The sequence below is a fragment of the Cucumis sativus genome, chromosome 5 (assembly GCF_000004075.3).
Source record: "Cucumis sativus cultivar 9930 chromosome 5, Cucumber_9930_V3, whole genome shotgun sequence".
Lineage (NCBI taxonomy): Eukaryota > Viridiplantae > Streptophyta > Magnoliopsida > Cucurbitales > Cucurbitaceae > Cucumis > Cucumis sativus.
In genome coordinates this window covers 6,352,022-6,376,058 of record NC_026659.2, presented here as the reverse complement: position 1 = coordinate 6,376,058, position 24,037 = coordinate 6,352,022, and the positions used below count along the sequence as shown (strand labels likewise).

General features: G+C 33.9%; 5 protein-coding genes across 5 annotated transcripts; 1 reads left to right on the top strand and 4 right to left on the bottom strand.

Annotated features, from left to right (window-relative positions):
* The first annotated feature begins 4,997 nt into the window (after window positions 1–4,997).
* On the top strand, window positions 4,998–7,293 carry LOC101221012 (ferritin-3, chloroplastic). Its single transcript, XM_011656708.2, has 8 exons — window positions 4,998–5,407; window positions 5,854–5,937; window positions 6,035–6,095; window positions 6,168–6,255; window positions 6,523–6,584; window positions 6,680–6,745; window positions 6,838–6,901; window positions 7,013–7,293. The coding sequence occupies exons 1-8, from the start codon at window positions 5,097–5,099 to the stop codon at window positions 7,054–7,056; spliced, it is 780 nt and encodes a 259-aa protein (XP_011655010.1). The 5' UTR covers window positions 4,998–5,096; the 3' UTR covers window positions 7,057–7,293.
* Window positions 7,294–9,177: 1,884 nt separating this feature from the next.
* Window positions 9,178–11,586, bottom strand: LOC101205050 (40S ribosomal protein S4-3). The gene is made up of 5 exons (XM_011656705.2): window positions 11,427–11,586; window positions 11,261–11,338; window positions 11,004–11,184; window positions 10,526–10,623; window positions 9,178–9,877 (listed from the first exon to the last, which is right to left on the bottom strand). Exons 1-5 carry the CDS (start codon window positions 11,427–11,429, stop codon window positions 9,443–9,445), a joined length of 795 nt encoding a protein of 264 aa, XP_011655007.1. The 5' UTR covers window positions 11,430–11,586; the 3' UTR covers window positions 9,178–9,442.
* Window positions 11,587–13,188: 1,602 nt separating this feature from the next.
* Window positions 13,189–17,880, bottom strand: LOC101220778 (calcium homeostasis endoplasmic reticulum protein). The gene is made up of 4 exons (XM_004148125.3): window positions 17,658–17,880; window positions 14,979–16,070; window positions 14,372–14,646; window positions 13,189–14,243 (listed from the first exon to the last, which is right to left on the bottom strand). Exons 2-4 carry the CDS (start codon window positions 16,001–16,003, stop codon window positions 13,480–13,482), a joined length of 2,064 nt encoding a protein of 687 aa, XP_004148173.1. The 5' UTR covers window positions 16,004–16,070; window positions 17,658–17,880; the 3' UTR covers window positions 13,189–13,479.
* A 54-nt stretch (window positions 17,881–17,934) lies between these two features.
* On the bottom strand, window positions 17,935–20,396 carry LOC116404144. Its single transcript, XM_031886419.1, has 5 exons — window positions 20,192–20,396; window positions 19,989–20,107; window positions 19,400–19,904; window positions 18,474–18,480; window positions 17,935–17,944 (listed from the first exon to the last, which is right to left on the bottom strand). Exons 1-3 carry the CDS (start codon window positions 20,307–20,309, stop codon window positions 19,455–19,457), a joined length of 687 nt encoding a protein of 228 aa, XP_031742279.1. The 5' UTR covers window positions 20,310–20,396; the 3' UTR covers window positions 17,935–17,944; window positions 18,474–18,480; window positions 19,400–19,454.
* Window positions 20,397–20,564: 168 nt separating this feature from the next.
* Window positions 20,565–22,812, bottom strand: LOC116403810. Its single transcript, XM_031885414.1, has 3 exons — window positions 22,327–22,812; window positions 21,053–21,981; window positions 20,565–20,959 (listed from the first exon to the last, which is right to left on the bottom strand). Exons 2-3 carry the CDS (start codon window positions 21,972–21,974, stop codon window positions 20,565–20,567), a joined length of 1,317 nt encoding a protein of 438 aa, XP_031741274.1. The 5' UTR covers window positions 21,975–21,981; window positions 22,327–22,812.
* Window positions 22,813–24,037: the final 1,225 nt, after the last annotated feature.

The window sequence follows — 24,037 nt, the reverse complement described above, 5'->3', positions numbered from 1 at the left end:
TTTATTGCTTTTATTTTGTTAGGGTCTACGAAAATTCCAAACTCATTTATGAGAAAACCTAGGAAGTTTATTTATTTAACAACAAAAGTACACATTGAAATTAATGCTAAGCTTATTTTCTTGGAGTGTTTTAAAAAAGTTTGTGCAAATGAAATAAGTGTTCATCATAAGTGTTGCTATATATTAAAATGTCATCAAAATAAACTACTACGAATTTATTAAGGTAAGGACGTAAAACCTGGATCATTAACCTCATGAACGTGCTATAAGTGTTAGATAGTCTGATTGACATTACCAACCATTCAAAGATGTCACTATTGGTCTTGAATGTTGTTTTCCACTCATCTTCAGATTGGATTCAAATTTGATGATGTTCGCTCTTTAAGTCGATCTTGGAGAAAAATTTTGCTCCTCCAAGTTGATCAAAGAGATCGAACATTCTTGGAATGGAAAATTGGTATTTAATTATAATTTTGTTGATGACGCAACTATCCACGCACATTCTCCGTGAACCGTCTTTCTTAGGGGCTAGAAGGATAGGAACGACACAAGGACTCAAACTTGGTTTTATGTGTCCTTTTTCTAGGAGCTCACTAACTTGTTCTTGAAGAATCTCATACTCTTTTGGGCTCATTCTATAATGAGGCAGATTTGGAAGAGTGGAACACAGAATGAGATCGATATTGTGCTGGATATCCCGAAGTGGAGGCAAGTCTTTTGGATTTTCCAACACTTGATGGAATTCTTCTAACAATCTTTAATGTCTTGATTGTCTTCTTGCAAGAATGGTCTTGAGGGGTGATCTTTAACTATCAAAGCCCACACCTTCTTATCCTCTTTATCAATGATTCTTCCACTTTCTTGTATGTAAAGAAGTTACTTCTTGACTTCTTTCTTGCTCTTGGAAGCTAATCTTTCCATTGAGCTCGTAGAAGATAAGAGCTTCACCTTTTAACACATCCAAGTGAATTCGTAAGTATTTTTCACTTCCATGATGTAATGCTTGTAGATCGTATTGCCAAGGACATCCTAACAATACATGATAAACATTCATGTCAAGAACATCGCAAATAATTTGATCTTTATAAAAATTACCAATAAAAAGAGGGATGGTGCAAGTTGAACTTATGTGTGCTTCGCCACATTTTTTGATCCAACTCACTTTGTATGGATGTGGATGTGGGTCAAGTTTGAGGTTGAGCGCTTGAACAAGTTTTGAGGAGACAATGTTCTTGCTACTTCCGCTATCAATTATGACATTACAAACTTTACCGTTAATTGTGCAGCGTGTAAGGAATAATAAATGTCGTTGAGGGTGAGTCTCCGTTTTTTATGTTAGGAGAATTCGTCGTATCACAAAAGATAGTTGTTCCCCTTCATCTGATTCCAACTCATTTATTTCCTCTTCGGAATTACGTTTTGCCTCGTCTTCTTGGCTCTCTTCTTCCTCAACATATGCTACCATTTTTCGTTGTCGGCATTGATTGGATAAATGTCTCTTTTGGTTGCATCGCACTACAAGAACTTTGTATTTTCCTGACGCAGTACGACGTCAAGGACAATTACAAAATGCATCGGGCAAAGCTTTCCCGACCTTTTCTTCAACATCAGTAAGGATGTTGGAAAAATCGTGTTGGGAGACCCATTCCCGATGCAAGCTAAAAATAAATTGGGATTTCCCTTTTTTTCGACGTTCTTTTGGCTGACATCATCAATGTGTCGGGATAACTGTATGACTCCACCAACGTCCTCATCACGTCAGAAGATGTGTCCCAACACTACATCGTGGAAACTGTCCCCAACGACATCTTACATGCGTCGCGGGAAGGTCTTCTTCCCGACACAGTACGCGTCAAGAATATTAATTTGAGGTTTTTTTTTTAAAAAGTATTATTATTATAATTAATATCTTTTTTAAAAAAATTTAATTCTTTTGTTTCAATTGTAGTTTCTATTCGATTTCATCTCAATTTAATTTAAATAAAAACTGAATAACCAAAATAGTAAATAATATATCCAAATCGAAATTGTATTATAATTAAATAAACATTTGTCACAAGAAGACAGTTTCAGATTTGTTTAAAAAATTACATGAAAAAGAAAAATTAAAATAATTTAGCCGCGAATGTCATACTAAACAGGTCCACACCTACAAGGATGAAAAAATTAAATTTAGATATATATAATGCTAATATCACTAATAGTGCAAAGTAAACAAGGTTAGAGTTTAAAAATAGGTACCGCAAGATCTCCACTCACAGTCCTCTTTGTGCCCGACTCATTTCTTCAATCTTCTTCATCATTTCTTCCATTTGTTTAGACTGCAGCTCGAACATCCTTCTCTGCTCTTCAATTATGCGTCTAGCTTCTTGAAGCTCGAGTTTTTGTTGCTCAATGAGGACTGTATTAGCATGTTCGACCGCTGTAGAATACGAACAAGTGGTCGAAGAATTGCTAGCAGGACTCTTGCGAGACTTGGGTCTGGGTCCCCAATCAAGATCTTTTGAGTAGCTTGGACGCTTACCCAAAACAATCTTGCAAATATCATCGTCAGATTGTGGCTGAGAGCCCTCTAGGATAGGCTAGCGCTGAAGTTCCAGCATTTGACTTTGCAACAAATTAAAATTTATGTAAATTATTAATTGGAGAAATGTAAGTACAAAATTATGACAAAATCAAGTTCGAACTTACATGCGCATCCGCAGCCGCCTGCAAAATGAATTCTCCATTCCAAGCATGGGTTTCTCTGAATAATTTTAGTCGGTCAACTGGCAGACCTCGTTCTTCAACAAGGTCATGTTGTCATTATAGAAACGACTTCGACCCACGGGCCGCTACTATGATTGTAAGGCTAACTTCTGCTAGCAGAGATGGTTTAATAAATTTTGATGTTTATTAAATTGTAAGACTACCTAAGGTAGAGATGGTTCCACTAGGCGTGCCAAATTGTTCACATAAGATTTTCAAAGAAATGTAGTTCGTGGAATTTGAACTTTGTAGATTAATTTCTAGTGTAATTGATACAATCTTTAATATTTACTCCTTTGATATTTTATCTCGAACATAAATTAGAACTTAGAACTTTTTGCTCCTCGATCTTCAAGAAGTTGTGGTTGTCAGTCAATTTGAGCTCCAATCTTTTGAAATTCAAGGAAGCTTTAATCTTCTAAGTCTTCAATCTTTCATAAGATGGTAACCTCGAAGTTGATAAGAACTTTCATGTTTTAATTAATTTAGAAGTTTGAATCTTCAATTCTTTAGAGCTTCAAATTCTTCGTTCAACGAAAGATCCTTCAAATGAATGACAAGGTTCTTTTTGTAGAGAAATTTCATAGGTTTTTGGTGAGCTTGGGCCCATTTGTTTATTTGGCTTGAATTTGGTCTCCTTTGCTTGTTAGGCTTGGGCTTGGACCTAAACCTATTTGTTTATTGGGCTTGGACTTGGATTCCATCTTCTTTGGCCCAATCTCATCTCATGAGGCTTGAATTGAACTAGGTCTAACTAGTTTTAATTACCCAACCAAATCAATATTATAATCATCACAATAAGCTCGATTTTCACTCGGATGACATGAGGATATTTGATTGGTCAAAATTTCTTGTTCTAAGTATACTACTTGTTTTAGTATTCAAATTTTAAAAACTTTTATTATTTATTAGTTTTTTCACTATAAATTTTCTTTTATTTTACCAAGAGGATTCCATTAATAAGATAGGCTTTGAGAAGGAGTATTGTAAAAGCAATAGGTTTGAAACCCTCTTTTTTTTTTTTTGTGAAGGTTTCACATATCCTAATACTAAAATAATACAATTTGGAAATTAAATTTCATAAAGTAAACAAAAAATGAGAACCATTCAATTTTGGACACATGTTAGAAAAAAATTAGGCACAAAAAAAAAAAGTTTGTTGATAAATTTCCATGAAATATGATCCTCATTTGTGTGTTTGTGGTCAGAAATCTCCTCCTTCAACTTTTTCTTCTTAAATTATATTTTGTCCTCTTTATTCTCTTACTCTTCAACCAAGAAGAAAATTATGACTCAAATTCTATTTTTGGACTTTAAAATTTTTCAAATTTTATCTCTTCAATTTTTGTTTCAAAATAATTTTAATTTTAAATGTTGCATTCCTATTCTTCAACTTTATATAAAAACTCAAATTGATACCACAACTCATGTACTTAATCAAATCAAACTAACATACCACTGGTACTTTTTAAAAAAAAATTATATTATCACCTTATATAAACTAAATAAAAGTACTATTATAGATACTTAGTTTATATAAATTTAGACTTCTTACACTACATAATTATATACCCGTAAAATATATAATTTAAAGGTATATTAAATTATATATAAAATGATAATAAGTATGTAAGAATTTTATAGTTTACTACAGTTTTAATGATATTTACTAAACAAATATATACTTTAAAGTTAATTTCGGGAGGAATGATGTAGTTTTGGTATAAGAATGAAAATTAAAAAAATCTTATTTTATCCAATTATAAAATTATAATTAATTAGTATATTATTCTATATTAAAAACGATCTTACTTTATACTTAATTAAAAAAAATATTTCTAATTTATTTCTATAATAAAGGTACACATTTAAATAAAAAATGATCAAAATCATAAAATCACAGTAGGCTTTATTTTTATATATATACATACAATTTTCTTTTTTAAGTTGAAAGAACCGAAAAGTTAAAAAAAAAAAAAAGAATGAAGGCAAAAAGAAATATAAAAAGAGTCATTTTGTTGATTTATTTTTGAAATAGAAAGGAAGGGGGAAAAGAAAGAGAGAATTGGGTGGAGTGGAATTACGTTGAGAAATAGAAAATCAGAAGTCTGGAGATATTTCCGGTAACAATATCCAACTCACAACCTGGCACGAGCTTGACACGCGCTCATCTCCGATTCTCAATCATATCCGTCCACGTCCCTCTTAATCCAACGCCCTTCCTTCCTTTTCTCTTCCTTTTATATTTCTCTCAACTCTCCTCCATCTCCATCCTCATCCTCTTCCACCACACACACACACGCACAGTGACTCTCTCAAAACCCTCAAAAAATTTCCATTTCTCCATCATGCTTCTTCGTGCTCCTTCATCTGCTCTCTCCCTCGCTAATTCTCTACCCGATAATCTCACTCCTCTCTTTTCTTCTTCTTCTTCCTCTTCCTCTTCCATTCTCAAGCTTTCTCCCCCCAGAAACGCTGGCGCTTCGCTCGTTGTCTCAGCCTCCAAAGGCGCCAATACTCGTCCCTTAACGGGAGTGGTTTTTGAGCCTTTTGAGGAGGTTAAGAAGGAGCTTAGTCTTATTCCCTCTGCTCCTCAAGTCTCGCTTGCTCGTCAGAAGTACACCGATGCTTGTGAGGCTGCGGTTAATGAGCAAATTAAGTGAGTTTTCTTGTTTTCTTTTTTTCTTTTTCCCTTGATTTGGTCTGTTCTCGGGAGGAATTTTGTTTGTGGATTTTTTCTTGGACATCTGTTTTTGAGTTATGTTATTGTGAATCCTTTTAAGTTTGTGTTCTGTTATGGGAAGGATTATTTTTCTGTTAGTTATCTGATTTTCTTAATTATGTGATGGATTGCTTTCATTTCTTGCTGATTTGAGGTTTAGTGTTTTTTATCTTTGGTTTGAATATGAATCTTTATCAGGAAATTTCTTTTTTTCTCTTTTAACGTACATATTTTGTTTGGAGTTTCCTTGTTGGTATTTTTATATGCATATGATTCTTTGCATGGAATTTATTTGTTACCTTACAATGAAACATGCATATTTGATTTGATATTACATTTATGGTTATATATATGAAAACTAACGAGATTGGATTTGATAACAGTGTTGAATACAATGTGTCATATGTATATCATTCCATGTATGCCTACTTTGACAGAGACAATGTAGCACTCAAGGGTTTGGCCAAGTGAGTTTTGATTTTTGGATATCTTGTCTTATTTTCAAAAACCAAATCGAACCGTTACTAAGTGGTTTTTTTCCTTATAATTTGTGGAACTTCAAAGGTTTTTCAAGGAATCAAGTGAAGAAGAAAGGGATCACGCTGAGAAATTGATGGAATATCAGGTAGATAAGTTGCGAGGAAGGTTGATTTTGTGTTTTTAGAATTTCTTTTATTGATTTTGGATCATTTTGCAGAACAAACGAGGTGGGCGAGTGACATTAGAGTCTTTGATTAAGCCCTTGTGTGAATATGACAATGAGGAAAAAGGAGATGCCTTATATGGTTAGTTTTCCTTGTTTTTTTTTTTTTAATCTTTTCATTGCTATATTTATATGAATGGTAGATATATTTGAATATGAGATTTGCAATTATTTATCATTTCTGTTTCACTGATGTTGACTTCCTAACATCAATGATAAGGACTTGAATTTGTGAAATTATCTGCATGTTGATTGATGTCTTATTCCTAGTTTATACTTGCATGCTATAATTCTATAATTATGTTGTTGATTGTGACATTGAGATGTCTTATGTGTTTTAAATTTTAAGCAATGGAGCTCGCTTTATCCCTTGAGAAGCTAACAAATGAAAAGTTACTCCACTTGCACAAGGTAGAGTTTTATTTATGGCTTTCACATTTTTGTTTAGGGTGTTGCTTGAGTTCTGAAGTTGTAGAAATATACTTATTATGTGCATTCTCTCTTAGGTGGCTGAAGATAATCAAGACGTGCAGATGACCGAGTTTATTGAAAGCGAATTCTTGGGAGAACAGGTAACAACGCCTCTGCGAGTGATTGATTTTAATTATACTTTGTTGTCACATAAGCATAAATATTCTCAATGTTTAAAACTTAACCATTCTAGATAGAAGCAATCAAGAAAATCTCAGAGTATGTTGCACAGCTAAGAAGACTAGGCAAGGGACACGGTAAGGATAACAACAATGCCCTCGCCCCCCATTGCCTCTTGGCTTTCGGTTTTCTCGTTCCTAATGTGTCTCCGGTGGTTAACGATATTCTTTTTGAAACCTTGTTTTCAGGAGTGTGGCACTTTGATCAGATGTTGCTTCACGAGGAAGCATAAACAAAGGGATTTGGCTGCATAGAGTAAAAGTTTAGTGAAATATGAAAATAAAATGGTGTCCAGGTTGGATGTGGTTGTTTGGATTTCTAGTTTTAGAGGGCAGATGATGATTTGTGTTAGAATTTTCTGTTGTTAACGTGTTAGTTAATGTTGTGTTTTGGTTTTCAAAGGTTTATTTTGATGTTAATGGAAGATTCTCACTTGTTTTTAATTCTAAACTAGACTTTATTTACCCTATTTGACTCTTAATATTCTAATCCTTATCCCATTTTTTAAGATAGGATGAAGGCGTCACAATTTAGGATTAATTATGATGATTGTTATAGCATTTCCAATATTTCTATTTTTCTTAATTAAGATAAATCTTTATTTATTTATTTTATAATATGACCTTGAGGCAGGAGGGTTAATGGTTAAATGGTATTAACATTATGTTGGTAATTTTTGTTTTCTTCTAGATACACAGAGAGATTTATTTGATGATAGGCGTAATAGGCAATATTGTTTGATCTTCAATTTTTCAATATTCATATTGAGGAGTTGAGTGGTTCGATTTGGAAATGAAAATCATCCGCATAAGATAGAGATAGTAATGGAGATTATTATTTACATTTATTTTATAAATAAAAGTAACGGTTTTCTCACCAAAACAGAACAAAATAAACAAAAACGTTAGGTTATCTGACGCTTCCTTTGGTAGGAGGAGGATTCTTTACCATTTTAAAAAACCAGTATAAATGTGTTTTGGAATTCAGATTCACGCTTTTACCTTTCTTGCAATTAGCAACGTCATTCGAAGTTGTTTGTTGGTATATACGTATTGATTTTCAATTCTTGTAAGCTTTTTTAGTCATCATTTTATGTCTTCGTGATCTTTTCGGATTCAATTTTGTTTTATAAGGCTTTTATAGTCATAATATTCAATTTTGTTTTATAAGTTTTTTAGTCATTATTTTATGTCTTTCTAGTTTTAAAATTTTAATTTTAAAGTTGTAATTTGAGTAGGTAGGCTACACATAGATTAAAATAGACTACAATATGTTTATAAATTCTTTTAGTTTAAAATAGTTTCTCATCTTAAAATTTAGTTTTCTTTTACTTTCAGAAAGTATAATGTATAACTTAGTAAAAACAAAAACTAATAAAACAAACACAAACATAATTTATTAAACATTAGACGGTAATCAAAACTAATTTTAGATTTTCACTTTCCCTCTCCGAAACAACAATCATCCTCTAACTTTACATACCTACTAGCCAAGGGTATGGACTCAAAATATAGAAAGATAATTATAAAAAGAAATTAGGGTCAAATACTGTGGATTCCCATGAAGAAACACATTTGTGTTCCTTTTATTCAATTAAAATAAGTAAATACAAATTACGTTTTCAAAAAAAAACAAACATTTATAAAGCAAAATAAACTTTTAGTTTCTAATATTTATTTAGTCTTTAAAATTTCAATACGCTCTGGTCCCAATAACATTATGTTATTCCAACATAACACTATAACACTTTTCAGCCCCCTAACCTTGTTAATCATGATATGAATCTAGTAATAGTCAGTCATGTATAGACTTAAAATGAAAGACCAGCTCTATCACAATCTCAATTTATTGCGATTGCGAATTTTCATGAATATTGGTGGAGAAAATTCATGAATGTAGGTGTAGAAAACTCAATCATAATCGTGAATTATGATAGATGTCGGACTTGAAAGCAAAATGATTATAGTGAGAGATCGATTATCAACCATAAACGCTCCTCTTCTCAATAGATCTGAGTGTTTAGGTTTTCTGTTTTCTTCCCTTTTATTCAAAAGTTTTCATGGTAAAGGAGTTGAATGGTTTTGTACAGCTGCGATTAAAAATCGAATACCCCACATCGTTCTCCAAAATCGACATGAAGCAGCAATATCAGAAATAAGTGAACAATGTGTAATTCTACTAAATCAGACAACATATTAATTGCTCTTAAGGTTGTTTTTTTTAACTTAATAAGCATAACGAAAGTAAACCAACAAGGACCATTTTGAAGTTTCGAAGCCTAAGATTAAAATAGAAACCAGACTCCAACCTAACTAAACCAAAAGAGTATTTGTAGCATAGTAAATTACTAATGTTCTTCGAAGAAATACTGACTATAGATAATAATTGAGACTATAGAGCAGAGTCACAACACAACTAACAAATAAGCTAACGGCGTTCTCTTTAACAACAAAATCACAGAAGCAAATGGCCCCCTCAAAATTTATGGCATAAACAAATTGTCTCACAAGAGGAACTTAGCCATAAATAATAAGAGAGCAAAATTCGAGAAAGATATTGTGTCTATCAAAACGGATTAAGAAAACTCATGACTACAATTTAGTAATAACTCAAAACTCTTAAGCAGTAACTGCTGATTGGCTAGCAAGCCTCTTCCTGGCTTCTTCAATGATGGTTAGTTTGATACCCTTACCCTTGGGGAGGGAAACCCATGGCTTTGTCCCCTTCCCAATTGTAAACACATTGCCAAGTCGAGTGGCAAATTCGTGCCCGGTTGCATCCTGTATGTGAATTGTCTCAAAGCTTCCCTTGTGCTTCTCTCTGTTCTTAATTACTCCCACTCGCCCTCTGTTTCTTCCACCAGTCACCATTACAACATTTCCTACGTCAAACTTAATGAAATCAGCAATTTTGTTTGACTCGAGATCCAACTTGATGGTGTCGTTTGCCTTGATTAGAGGGTCAGGGTAACGGATTGTACGCCCATCATATGTGTTCAGATAAGGGATTCCCTTCTGCCCAAACTGCACTGAGCGTACCTTACAAAGCTTGAACTGCAAAGACCATATCAAATGGCATTGTAAGGATCACCGTCACTATGTATTAGTATTGAAAAGGAAATTTTCCTAAGGCAATACAAGTTCTCTGATGCCAAAAGCATAAAATGAAAAAGATGAGAGCCTCCCCAATTCTCATATATTTATACTACTGCTCCCTTCTACTCGTACAAACAACTTCCCCTTTCTATTAATCATCCGCACCCAACAATGCCAGCATTAAAGCTGTAAATCGTTCCCATGTAACTAAGTCATGTACAAGAGTGATTTCGATATGATTAAAATCAGATTTGTCACCTCAAGAGTACTATGAATTCTGAAATATGCTTTTCATCATTCAATATCAATTTTCATCATATGAAAGTTGCATTTAGAAATATAAAATTTAATATTAATTTTATTTTGTGTGATCAAACACATTTTAAACATTCCAGAATCACTCTTGAACATACTGACTTGCCTCTTCCTATATTGAAGGATAATCGGTGGCCTAACAGATATTAAACAACTATACAGTTGACTTACAAAAGTGATATAGAAAAGTTCAAAACAGTTTTAAGATATGGTATTTACTTGGGCAGCATACATTCATTCTGATTCTATAAACAGAATTGTCGTAAGAAATAATAAGTGAAAATAACAAACCTTAGCCTCTTCATCCCTGATTGAGTGAAGACGGAAACGACCTTTAGTGTCGTAAAGAAGCCGGAAATTCTCGCTTGTTTTGGGAATGGACACAACATCTAGAACAAATAGAATTGTTAAGCCTATAAAACTATTAAACAGAATGCATACTATACAATAACTAGGAGACAGAGAAGTTCCAAACAAACAATTTCCATGCAATAACAAGTGACGGCAAGTGTTTGTTAGCAGCAAATAGTAAGATTGGTGATAGAGTTGAAGATGCATTCCCCATTTGTATGAAAGAGTAGTTTTGACGGTCGAAATATTCATTAAAAAAATGTTTTTGAGTTATGTTGGAAGCAAGTCAGCATTGAAGCAAAAGTTGAAACTCCCCATATATCCTTAAAACTAAAATTTAGATGATAGACGAAGAATGCAACACCCAACAATTATTCAAATAAAAGCAATATTGAGTTTGAGTTTGAGATGAGCATACCCATGAAACCAGCTGGATAGGTCTTATCAGTCCTGACCTTGGCATCAACCAAAACATGGCGTTGCATCAAAATTGCAATAACCTCACGGTATGTGAGAGCATATTTCAATCGGTTTCGCAATATGAGGATTAATGGGAGACATTCCCTTGATTTGTGAGGTCCTGATGAAGGTTTTGGGGCCTACAAAAGGGACTCAACATCAAAACCACAGAACTAAAAGTACACAAAAATCAGAGACTATAAAAATTAAACTCACAAATGCACCACCAAGTTTGTCGAGCATCCAATGCTTGGGAGCATTAAGCCTCTTCAAGTGTTTCTTCAAACCCCTCGCCTGTCAAACCCATACATACACATTAATTTAATCGGAAAACCTCATCGATTGCGTGCGTATTTCTGGAATTGAGGACGGATCCACTTACCATGTTGTCGAAACGGGATGTTCCACGGAGCAGATGAGGAGAAGATGGCCGGCCGCTGCAGGGGTAGAGACTAAAGAGTTTGAGTTTAAGAAAACCCTAGGTTATTCATAGAGGAATATTTGGGCTGGGCTTTTTGGGAGAATTAGTTGGACGGACTTTTGGACTGCACTGCTAATTGGGCTAAAACCACTTTTCTCAGAGTTTTGGTTTGTAACGATTTGGTTGAATTTTTAAATTTTATAAAAATTTAGTTTCTACATTTTAAATTTTGTAAAAATTTATAAGTTAGTGGGAAAATTTAACGTGATTTCTCCTATAAATTTATTTATAGGATAATTTTATTTAACACATTGACTGCATCACGATGTAATAAATCAAATTATGATTAATCGTTTTACCTCGGAGATTAAATTGATACAGAATTAAAAGTTTAGGAATTGCCTTATTACAAAGTAAAGTTTAGTGATTAATTATTACTTTTACGAAAGTTTAAGGACCAAAAATATTTTGTAAGTTTCTAATTGTCACCTTACTCCATAATTATGGTAGGACAATTTTAATTTTTACAACTTTTACAAGTCATTAATCTATTATCAAGTGAGGTAGCAAATACAAAAATTTTATAAGAAACACACTAAAAGTGTTAAAAGAATATCTCGACATCTTGCACTTCAACAATAATTTTTATAATAGAAGTAATTAAGAAATAAGTTAAGGTTTTATCTTAGTTTTTTTTTTTTCTCTCTTTTTTAAAGATTATTTTATGATTTTATTTAAATTTGTCAATTGTATTGAAGTTTGGAATTATTGTAGAAATAAAATTATTGAAATTTGAAAAGAAAATTATTGATGAACCAATCAGTAACATGTTAGAATGAATTTGAAAATCTAAAAATCTATTCGACTAAAAACTTATTTAACACAAAATCAAAATTTTAAAAACAAAATATTTAGAAATTGAAAAGTCACACATTCAAATTTTCATGAAGTTGGATGTATGTTCGTTTTGTACCTATAAACTTTTTGGTACTGTCTGAACATGAAATAAGTCTTTAAAATAATTTATTTTTCTAAAAGAGACGTGATAATCAATAACATGTTTTTCTTTACCAAATTGAACCCACAAAATGTACATATATATGTATATACATTCATATGTATATGTTTGAGTTTATAATAGGTATAAGAATATTTCGGTATTTAAAGTTGGAGTAATACTCATTTGTAGATAAATTTAAATATTTTAAATTAATTAGAAAAAAAAAATACTAATCCAATAACTCAACCAAACCCAAACCCAATTCTTAAGTTATCGAAATTTTAATAATTACACATTCGTTAACATGTGATGATGTACTACACTTAAAATCTTCCATAATTATCTTCTATCTCACATTTTAATTAAAGATTGATTAATTGCCAATTCAAACATTGGTAAAGGCAATCATTTAATCTCTACGATTGCATCTATCAATACCTATCCGTGATTTAATTAGTTCATATGTTCTCGAACATCTTTGACTCTGGTTTAAATTTAACGACAATACTACCTATTTCTTTCTTCATGTATATCATTTTTACATATTTCTAATTATCTCGTAAAATTTGGTAAAAGAATGGATGCACATGTTCTGCTTATAAAGTTATATATGCATGTGTGATAGTGAAGGTAAGGAAATGTTACTTTGAATCTGCTTTTGCCAATCAAGGTTTTGCTCTGAGCCCCGTCAAGAATAGCTTCAAGAAGAAATTCCCCAAATAATTAAGCCAACTGTTAATCCATGCACCATAAAACTCACTGTTCAATTTACTCGAGAAGTCAAAATCCAAGAAAAAAACAAAAAAACAATTGAGTCTCAATTTGTAACGTCTGTCTTTCTTGAGAATGATCATTTAGATCAGAACTAAATACACAGTTCAGCCGGTTGGGTCCGATGCTAATGACCTAATGATGAACAAATCTAGCAAAACTTAGAAGTAAACAGAAAAAGGCTGGTATGTTATATGTTCCAAACTATGAGGTCTCTCCTAGTAATTAAATAGAAATGTTTCTTCACTTTGTTGTGGCCCTTGCGCTCATAGAGGAGTGGTAATTGGTACTTCTTTGTTTTCTATAAGAAGTGTAAACATCATCATATTGACTATCCTCGTTTGGGTTGGTTGTTGCTCCAAGTCCTAATCTTCCTGAGCCCTTTCGATCTACACTTCCATCAGCGTAAGCACCTGTCTCTGGGTCAACCTGAAGGTTGGGAGGAGGAGGAATGCAAGCTCCACCCTTACGTACAGGTGGCTCTCTTTCATACTCAAAATCATCGTCTTTTCCATCAGAACCCATGGGTCCTTCTGAGGGATTAACCTCACCAATCTCTTTAAAGAACTTAGACACTCTTTCAAGAACTTCAGAGGGAGATATAGTGGATGGAGGAATTACAGTTGGAATATCCAAAGGGCTCATGGGAGAATATGGGACTCCACTTCCAATCTGCATTTTTCTCACCATTCCAGGAATAAGACCAGGAGGGAACAAAGGATATGGTGGCAATTTTTCACCCACAGCAGCAGGCTGTGGTGGCATTAATTGGGCGTTGGGCTGTTGGTTTGGTGGTTGAACAGAAGTTGGCAAAGGAATGGAGCTTACAAAAGCAGCAGTGGGTATTGTACTTGGTAGAAATTGCTGTGGCGTCACAGATCTTGGCAGCGCCTGGCCTGAGGAAACAGCCTTATCTGGGTGTTCTTGATCTGGAAAACTTGGAATGGCCCCTTGCCTATCAGGTTGCCACTGGTGCATGGCGTGGTTGTTTGTATGCTGTGTCAATCCTGCATGGCACCAAGAAAAAGTTTAACAAAGATTTTACCCATTTGACCTGAAAATAAGATTCTCACAAAAGCACTCTGCAAACAAGAACATAAGTGAATGCATACAAAAACGAAAGCCGAAAACCTACCAGCAGCTGAATCTACTGTAGCAGATAGCTCTTTTGGATGCCCTGGCAAAGCTTTAGTTGGAATCCCATTAATCATTTCCCCCTCAAGTGCGTTAATAGTATCCTGATCATAAATTTCCTTAGACGCCCAGAACTGTACCAACTTCTGTAATTTCAACTGGCTTTCCTCCTTCATTTGAGGGTTGTGATATACTCTTGCAAGCATGGAACCTAAAACTGGTTCAAATGCTAGAGCTTCGTTGTCAAGGTCCTTTGAGTTGATTCTTCGCATCATGCTGCAAATTTTGGAAGAAAAATTAATGAGGAAAAACTAATTCACCTCGAATTATTATATTGCTGTACTGCTATCAAATTACTTGGCTAACACAAATGACAATTTATTGAATAGAGCTTCTAAAAAAACTCCTCATCTGATTTGATTCTATTTAAGAAGCCAAACAGGAGAGAACATCCCTCACTTCACGAGCAGTTAGTTTAGACAAGTTCAAGAAAATAAACATGTTACCATTATTCAACAACATCACAAACTTCAGCAAGCTAAATGCACCAAACCAAGAAATTACAAAATTCAAATACCAATAACAGAAGTAATCATGTGGTTGTGTACCTCTCAAAAAGAATGTCATTGACAAGGTATATAATATGAAGTTGCTTCTCAGACTCATCTATGTTAAATATCATGTCTCTAAGTGCCTCAGCCATGGCTGGTGCAAAAGGAGACCGCTGCATGAACCAAGTTTTGGCACCTTTAATGGATTCTTTTGCACCAGTAAGGTTGCTGAGTACATTGTTGAGCTCCAAAGCAACATCAGAAGGAAGAGGTCCAGAAAGCCCTTTAAAAGATTTTGATGATTGATCATAATCTGACCGACCAGGGATACCAAAAGCCTGTTGATGGTGTTGCTGCTGCTCATAGAAAGAAGCAAAAGGAGTTTGATGCATTTGAGGTCCCCCAATTATTGATGCAGAAGCATTCAATGGAGGAGCATTAAGGGGAGATGGGCTTGTCATAGGATTTGGATGAGGGTGCAACATGGCCACAGATGAAGATGGAAAGGGAGAATTGAAGGGTCCTCCAAGATGGGGGCGAGTCATTAACCAAAGCTTATAACGGTAGTAACTCTGCCCCTCCCCACCAAAGAGAAAGCCATATGCTGGATTGTCCTGTTGTTTTTCTCGTATCATGGACTCAAATTCAGGGCCATTCTTTATGATATACTCCACAAGTTTGTCTATCCGTTTTTGGAGCTCGGGGTCTGAAGGAGGTGGGACTTGTGGTGGAGGAGCAGAATCATAGGGCCCGTGGAAAGGTGAAGGACCCATGGGTGGGGGTAAATGAGGAGCAAAAGCTGGTGGTGGCTGCTGCTGCTGTTGAAAATGAAGAAGGTGAGGGTGGGGTGGATGATGTGGGTGAAGTTGTGGTTGCTGCTGCATAGGGTGGTGATAAGGGAACTGTTGCATAGCAGGATGTGGCGGTAGGAAAGGGGGACCTGGAACAGATGGAGGAAATTGTTGATGTTGGCCATGAAATCCAAACGGCTGCTGTTGTTGCATATTAGTTGCTTGTCTTTGCTGTTGTGCATATGCAGCCATAGCAGAAGCAGCTGCATAGTCTTGAGACTGTCGATCCATTAGATATTGAGAATTCTGTATCAGTAATCAGCTGGATAACAATCTCAATCTCGACAAAATCTTCAATCTACAGAAACAAATTTGGCAAATAAACAAATCATTAATCATCCCAAATAATCAAAAACTAAAATTACGTCTTAGCCCCATTTTGTATAATCTTGGATTACGGGTTAAATTAGGACAAGTGGGAGAATTGTTGGGTATGTATCTGATATACGCCCTAGTTTATTGTATTCATCGTTCTCACTTAAACTCGATATTTGTATCAGATATAAGAATGTTCAAACAGGAATAACTGATAAATCCACTATTGTTCTACACAACAAAAATACAGCAACCCAATTATAAAAGGCCTGAAATGAAACCCTGATGATTACACGAGCATCCGGCTCAATAAATTAAAATATGTTATCAATACACCTGAGATAAAGTACACCACACACTAAGAAAAGTATTCGAAGTCAATAAGCTAAAAGATCAAATCAAAATAAAGCAAAAAATAATAAAAATAATAATAATAATAAATCGCACCTCAATCCTATAGCTGTACAAGGCAACATTTAAAAATTACCAATGAATAAACATCTAAATCGATTGTAATAATTAAAACCTTACAGTGTCTATAATTGATCCTGCACCAAAATTGCCTTGATATGAAAACTTAAAATGTAGTCAGGAAACAAGTAAAACAAAAGAAAGACTGTCTCAGTTTAGTATTCCAATAACTACAAGCAACGTTCTTAATGATTACAGACCCAGAGAGATTTACCTAGAAACTACAACAAAAGGACAGTATTTCATCCAAATCACTCTTCCTCTTCTTCTTCTCCTTTTTTAAACAAGAAACACCAAGAACTTCATTAAAAAGACAAGGGCAACCCAAGGGCTGGGGAGAGAGAACCCCCTCCCACCAACTTAGCTAGTGGATTTAGAAAACATATTAGCTAGTGGATTTAGATTATAGGAGTAACAGTTTAAAAACCCATTCAATTATTGTAGGAATTTTCAACATATTCACCAAAAACAAAGGACGGTAACAAGCAAGCTCTTCGTTCCTGTGAAACTTTCTAAAATGCAAAATTAAACACGATGTGGCAATGAATCGTGATTTGGAAGACAACCTACCACTGCTTTGGAGATTCCAACTATCGATTACCAACAAAATCCAAAGCAGTGCCCCTTACTACAATCAAGGGCAGAGCCATTTTGAAAAGAAAAAAACCAGTAAAAAGGGAAAGTGATCATTGTTATTCACTAAATCATTGTTTTCGCTACAGAAATTGCAAAATCATCCAGCTACCAATGCAACTAGATTGTAAAAACGACAAAAAATTCCAAATAACAACCAGAGTTAAGTAAGCAGTTCGTCAGTATTCCCAGAAAAAGCCAAACGAGATTAAGAAACTATACATGGACGTATCTCAGAATAAGATGATAGGTTAGAACAAAGAAGAAATAGAAATTATCAAACGAAGTCACACTGCTTTACAACAGCATTTAAACTAAAAACCGGCGTGAATGAAAATGGAATGCAAAATTCCAAAAGGTGCTTGTGTAAATTAATGCGCAGATACGGAATACAGTATAGAATGAAGAAGGAATTAAGAATGAGTAAACATAAAAATGCAAGAAACGCAAGTATAAAGTTTCTTGCCTTAACAAAAGAACTGGAAACCCTAGGTTTAAGCTCCTGTTGAATATGAGCTCCAAAGACTTGTCTTCCACCTCCGAATTTTTCTCTCCTCTGGTTGATGAATGAGGATTTTCTCTCTCTAGAACTTGAGCTTTCCTTTCTCTCTCTTTTCCTTTTTCACAAAGCCCTCGACATGTCTCCTGTAGAACGAAACACATCGAGCGAGTGAGAGAAATGACGAAAATAGCTTCTTCTTTTTTTTCTTTTTTCTTTTTCTTTTTGCTAAATTGCCTAAGCCACCTAAACAACTTTGGGATTGATTACATCTAATAGAAATTGTGTTAGAAGAGTTTTAAATTTTGAAAAAAATCTCGAGTGATCTTGGTCGAGATTGACTCCAAGAAAAACAACCGGAGAATGAAAGAGTGTGTGGCATCCATGGCATGGAGTAAAATAATCATAATCTCTTTTTTCTTAATTCATGTCACAAAAGTGGAGTGTTAAATAACTCACGCAACTCCTCTCAAGTCTAAAGGCCAAACACATCCTTAATTTGATCGATTATGAAAAAGATTTATAAACTGAAAAATTTTCTACACTTACTAATTTCTTAGAACTTTATTAGCAATTGACCTTTTTTTTTTTTGTTGGAAATCGAAATATCTAGATGGAACGAAATTAACATAAAAAAACCTCTAACCCTTAGAACGTAAACAAACCATGCATAAGCAACTAAATCATGAATAATCATACCTCTGTCTCTATTATGTTTCAAATTCAAATTGTCTTTGTTCTGATAAGGATGTTCCTCAAAATTTCTTAAAGAATTTGTATCACCAAAACACTGTGAATCACAAGCGTGAGTTCTTTGATATTATCCACACACGAACTGAAAATTCGACTCTCTTTATTTTCTCTATAGAAAGAATTTTATGTCTCTGCTTGTAGGTAAAATAAGACTCCAAAATCTTATTTATAGGCTTCCTAGGATATCCTAATAAGCTTCTCATTCTCGACTTACTAATTTTTTTTCTTCTAATTCTCCAATTACGCTTATTAATTAAGTTTTGTAATAAGATTCCAATTCTCCGATCAGATTTATTAATTACCTAATCTAAAGACAAATTTGATCCAAATCTTTACCCGTTAGGTTAATTTTATATGATGATGGGCTCATAACTCGTGTTATGGTCCATAAGTCATAATTGGCCTCTAGCAATTATGACTACCCATATTAAATTAAATTGGTAATCCAATATAACCTAATATAATTATTGCTTTAATCATTTTATCATGCGATATCCGAATATAAGGCATGGACAAAGTCACTTTATCTAATTCAATTGCTTTCTAGATCAATAAACGTATTAAAATAATAAATTACATGAATACCCTTATTAATTCATTTATAGCACAACCATGCATTTCCACAGTTACGTTTAATCAAGGGGATATCTCTCCATAGTAAGAGGGATAAATTACATCTTGATTTAATCATTGTCAACTGCATAATTCATAACGTATTTAAGTACAACCTTTATAATTATCTGATTAAAGGTAATATTTGATGCCAGTGTTTTTAAAGGCTCAAGGCGCACTAAGGCGCATTGGTCCTCTGGAGCCTAGGCGCAAGGCGCAAAAAAAAGCGCGATCTTTTTTTCATAAGGCGCACTATATATAAAAAGAGAAGAAAATATATATATACACACATATAGCAGAGCAACAATGTATAAAATATAGGTACCCAATATAAGTAGCCTAAACAACAAAAAACTACCCAGTATTCAACAAGTCAATAATCAAAATAAAAGTTCATCCCTAAAGATCAAACTCATCATCACTAAATTGATCCTCGTCTTCATTCAATCCTTCGTTAGACTTATAGCCATCAGTATCTTCTTCTTCCAAATCGAAGTCATCTAAATTTACTTGTTTCCGTTGCGTGGTAGACGAGGATGAACATGAAACAATAGTCTTTGGTCTAGAGGTACTAGCTCTAGAATAGAATGATGGTTCTTTTGCTCCGACAGCTCTAGAAACATCACCCCACGTTAAAGAATCATCATTAAATACCAACTCATCATCCTCCTCAGAATCGTCATCCAATCTTCCAATCAACCATTCATTACTATCATCAATACCTTTCAAGGAGATGGGGTCGACAATATCTCGTAGGTTGTATCGACGTTTTAGTGCTCTGTTGTATTTGATGAACACTAGATCATTCAAACGACTTTGAGCAAGCCTATTTCGTTTCTTGCTATGAAGCTGAAAAATTAGAAAGTTTCATTGTCAGTGAATCAACAAATTTTGATTATCATTCTCAATGTACTTAAGGAGAGGAAAGGTAACCTGTTCAAACACACTCCAATTACGCTCGCATCCAGAAGCACTACAAGTAAGACCTAAAATTCTCACAGCAAACTTTTGCAAGTTTGGAGTTGATTGTCCAAAATTATCCCACCATTCCACTATAGGCACAAACAAAAAAATATATATATTAATAGAAGAGCTTGTTGCTAGTATCGTTGAGTAATCGTTTAGTTGAAATTTACCTGGAGATATTTTGTCCCTTTGTCTGATTGCTAAAGGTTGTCCGAATAATGCTTCAGCCCTCTTATACTTGCTTAGTTCTGCAAGTATTTTGTCTTGTACTTCCAATGAAGCAACCATTTTCGTTATGCATGAGTAGAGTCCATTAACTATTTCATCATCCTCCTGGATGTTAGGATTCGAATAATAGAATGACGGGTTTAAATAATACCCGCTGCATGCAGAGGACGATGCAACTGAAGCTCCCATCTTTTATCAATTATGGTGAAAATGTCCTTGTATTTTTCTTCATTATTATTAAAGGATTTAGCAATAGCTTCCTTAGCTCTATCCATGGCCTCATAAATATATCCCATAGGTGGCTTCTTCTCGCCATCACACCAATCTAAGAACTCGGACTAATGGGCCAGATACTTTAAGAGCGAAAACAATTGTAGTCCAAAAACTAGCCAACAAAATAGTCTGAACTACTCGTTTCCCTTGTTGCTCCTTACTCCATTTGCTGTCCTTCCATTCATCTGAAGTAAACATCTTCCTCAGATTATTCTTTTGACGATGTATACTCGATAATGTAATGCAAGCAGTAGCAAAACGTCGCATCATGTTTAACAATCCAGGACGAACGTATATGAAATTGCTGATCTCTATGCCTCTTTTCAATGCTTTGCGAATATTCGACATCTTGTATATATCCTCCAACATCAAATCTAAGCAATGAGCGGCACACGGAGACCATATTAACTGTGGTCGTTTTGCTTCTAACAATCTCCCTATTAACAAAGAAAATAAGTACACATTTAAAGTAGAACTCAACTAAATCTAATAAATTAAAGTTATAACTTGTAAGTAGTCTACATTCTTACCTGCCATCACATTTGCTGAGGCACTATCGGTAACTACTTGTACAACATTCGCTTCTCCAATTTGGTCTACAAAATTATCAAGTAACTCGAACATCTTCTTTCCATCTTTCACATAAAATGAAGCATCGATGGACTCAATAAACATGGTGCCTTTAGGACTATTAACTAAAAAGTTAATTAATGTCCTATTTCTTCTATCGGTCCATCCATCAGCCATAACAGTGCATCCAACCTTGGCCCACTCTACCTTATGGTTACTCATCAACTCATTTGTTGCTTCTAATTCCTTCTTCAAACATGGAACTCTTAACTCATGATAAGATGGTGGTTTCAATCCAGGACCGAATTGCCCAATTGACTCAATCATAGGGGCAAAACTTTCATATGTGCAAGCATTCAAAGGCACTCCTGCATCATAAAACCATCGAGCAATTCTTTGGATGGTGTGCTCTCTCATTTCCTTCTTGTATGTCGCATTCAATGAAGTTTGTTTTCCTTTGTCCTTTCTATTTTGAACCACAGTTTCTGGGTTAGGAGTAAAAAATGCATCCATTGGACCCTTTTGCCTTGGCTTCTTCAAGCTCGGGCCCCTTGGTGTTGCTTTGTTGTTTACACTAACACTCCCTTCATCTTCATCCTCAATATCGTAATCTTCTACATCAATGTCCACAATCAGATTTCTTTGTTCTTTAATATCTTTTTTCTTGGACATGTACTCTTTAATTTCTTCCTTCACGTGATCCGGACATTTTGTACAGGCGGTGACATTTCTATAACCACCAACGAGGTGTTGTTTCATTCTATATACCCCTCCTTTTGTTACTTTCGAACAAAATCCACAGACAAACGTATTTATATTTTGGTCATTTTGCAATTGACCATATTTCCATGCCGGATCTTTTCTCGAACTTTCATCAGCCATCTATGATCTAAGTTATAAAAAAAAAACAGAAACTATTTAAAACAGCAGCTGTTATTAAAAAAAAAAAAACAGAAGCTATCTATGGATGGGATGAAGTTGTTATAAATGGAGGATTGGAGGGGAGTGTGTTGTGAGATGGATGAGATGAAGGTTGAGTTTGATGGGTTATCGAAGGAAGTTGAAGTCGAGAAGTATAAGAAGAAGAAGATGTAGACTTTAGAGAGTTTTTTCTAACTCAATGGGTATACCATGCTATGAAAACAGAAAACAATGGAGTTTGATGTTCTTGTCAAAGAGTTACAGAAGAAGGAGAAAGCAATGCAGATGTTAACTGAACGATTGAGATACTCACCCGTGATAAAGCTGAGATGGAGGAGGCGAAAACTGAAGCACTAGCACTGTAGCACAGAATATTATTGTCTTCTCTTTTCCTCTATTTTTGCACCAAAAAACAGAGTAATGGCAGCCGCAGCACCCGTTTTGTGTGAAGAAGAAGGGTGGCCGGAACGGAAGGGTGGAAAAGGAAGCAAATTTTTTTTGAAGTAGAAGCAGAACGGAAGACGAAGAACTGAAGAAGTAGATGAAGAGTCGTGTTGAAGAAACTTCACGCGCGAAAGGAGAAGGGTTCTTTCTTCACGTTTACGTAATAGGTTTAAAAAACCTAGATAATAATAGTTTTTTATAATTAAAGCCCAGCCCATAACTTATAAAAAAAAGCCCACGCCTAATTCGACTTGCGCCTAGGCGCGCCTCAAGGGAGGCGCGCGCCTAATATGGGCCTTTTATAATTCGCTGCGCCTCCTCACAAATAAGCCCCAAGTGGGCGCCTTGAGCCTAGGCGCGCCTTAGGGCGCTTTTTAAAACACTGTTTGATGCATCAAAATATATTACTTCTTATGTTTAATACTAGGTCGAATGATCAAAACTAATCAATTATTCGAAATTATTTATGACACATGTCCATATAATAATTCCAAAAGGGGTAGGTCTCATTCTTATTCTCTAATAAGAAAATATGATTATAATTTCTGTCTCTACATATATCATCATCCTAGGATTATTAATTATATTTACAAACACATCCTACAATTCATAACATATCAAGTATATCTAAAAGTAGGGAAAAACACTTTTGATGCTATGTCAGATGTTAAAAGGGAAAAAAAAAGAGTAGATTTTCCCTCTGAAAAAGGCATTATTTCAATAAATAGTTTTTAAAAAGTATTAATTTGATAAATAATTTTTCAAAATTATTAACATGATTATTTCCTCTGACAAAGACATCTAAAACACTCCATACAATCTAGAATGATCATAAAACAAATGACAAAATTTTTAATTATTAAAATATACAACAATAAAAGAAGTATAAATGAAGGTAAATAATGTAAAGAAGTATTAAATTTTAGATTTTCCCTCATATTGTTTCACTTAAAAAGAAAAGGAAATAAACATTAAATTAAGAAGAAAAAAAAGATAATGGGTTGGTGCCAAATTAAATTTTCTAAAGAGTTGGTTAGAATGATTTTAAAAATAGTAAAATCATTATTAAATTTTTTAAAAAATTTGTTATTTTGGTCGAGTATTCAACACTCTACCAAAGAGACAGATCAAATTTTTTAGAAAAAAAAATCAAAACAACCTTATATTGCTAAATAATTTTAGAATTACACCGTTTTAATAAATAGTCTGAAAACATGCAATATTCCTTTAATTTTTCTCAAAATTAATTTAATATAAACTAGATGAATTACAACCGTAATTTTTCATCTCACATTAATATAAATCGGATCGACTACAAAATTAAATTTTTACCCAAATAAATAATTGAAAACTAAAAATGGATTACAAAATTTTCATATTAATATAAACAATCAATTACAATGAAGAAATAAAATGGAAAAAAAATTCGTATTAATATAAAGAAGTTATAACATTGATTTAAAAACAAAAAAAAATAATATTAATTTTTAAAAAAAGAAACTAATAATTCTAGATTTAAAATAAAAACTATCATCGTAATTAGGATAATTTGGCTATGTTTTTGGATAATATTATTGTAT

Bases quoted from the DNA above. Each gene is read 5' to 3' on its own strand.
- LOC101221012 (XM_011656708.2), top strand. From the start codon at position 5,097: ATGCTTCTTCGTGCTCCTTCATCTGCTCTCTCCCTCGCTAATTCTCTA. The intron at 6,585-6,679 runs GTAGAGTTTTAT...ATTCTCTCTTAG, and splicing joins AGTTACTCCACTTGCACAAG to GTGGCTGAAGATAATCAAGA. The intron at 6,746-6,837 runs GTAACAACGCCT...TAACCATTCTAG, and splicing joins GCGAATTCTTGGGAGAACAG to ATAGAAGCAATCAAGAAAAT.
- LOC116403810 (XM_031885414.1), bottom strand. From the start codon at position 21,974: ATGGCTGATGAAAGTTCGAGAAAAGATCCGGCATGGAAATATGGTCAA. The intron at 20,960-21,052 runs GTAAGAATGTAG...CTTTGTTAATAG, and splicing joins CTCAGCAAATGTGATGGCAG to GGAGATTGTTAGAAGCAAAA.
- LOC101220778 (XM_004148125.3), bottom strand. From the start codon at position 16,003: ATGGATCGACAGTCTCAAGACTATGCAGCTGCTTCTGCTATGGCTGCA. The intron at 14,647-14,978 runs GTACACAACCAC...CAAAATTTGCAG, and splicing joins AATGACATTCTTTTTGAGAG to CATGATGCGAAGAATCAACT. The intron at 14,244-14,371 runs GTAGGTTTTCGG...GGTGCCATGCAG, and splicing joins TACAGTAGATTCAGCTGCTG to GATTGACACAGCATACAAAC.
- LOC116404144 (XM_031886419.1), bottom strand. From the start codon at position 20,309: ATGGTTGCTTCATTGGAAGTACAAGACAAAATACTTGCAGAACTAAGC. The intron at 20,108-20,191 runs GTAAATTTCAAC...TTGTGCCTATAG, and splicing joins AAGGGACAAAATATCTCCAG to TGGAATGGTGGGATAATTTT. The intron at 19,905-19,988 runs GTTACCTTTCCT...CTAATTTTTCAG, and splicing joins ATTGGAGTGTGTTTGAACAG to CTTCATAGCAAGAAACGAAA.
- LOC101205050 (XM_011656705.2), bottom strand. The intron at 11,185-11,260 runs GTGAGTTTAATT...TCCCTTTTGTAG, and splicing joins ACAAACTTGGTGGTGCATTT to GCCCCAAAACCTTCATCAGG. The intron at 10,624-11,003 runs GTATGCTCATCT...TATTTGTTCTAG, and splicing joins CTATCCAGCTGGTTTCATGG to ATGTTGTGTCCATTCCCAAA.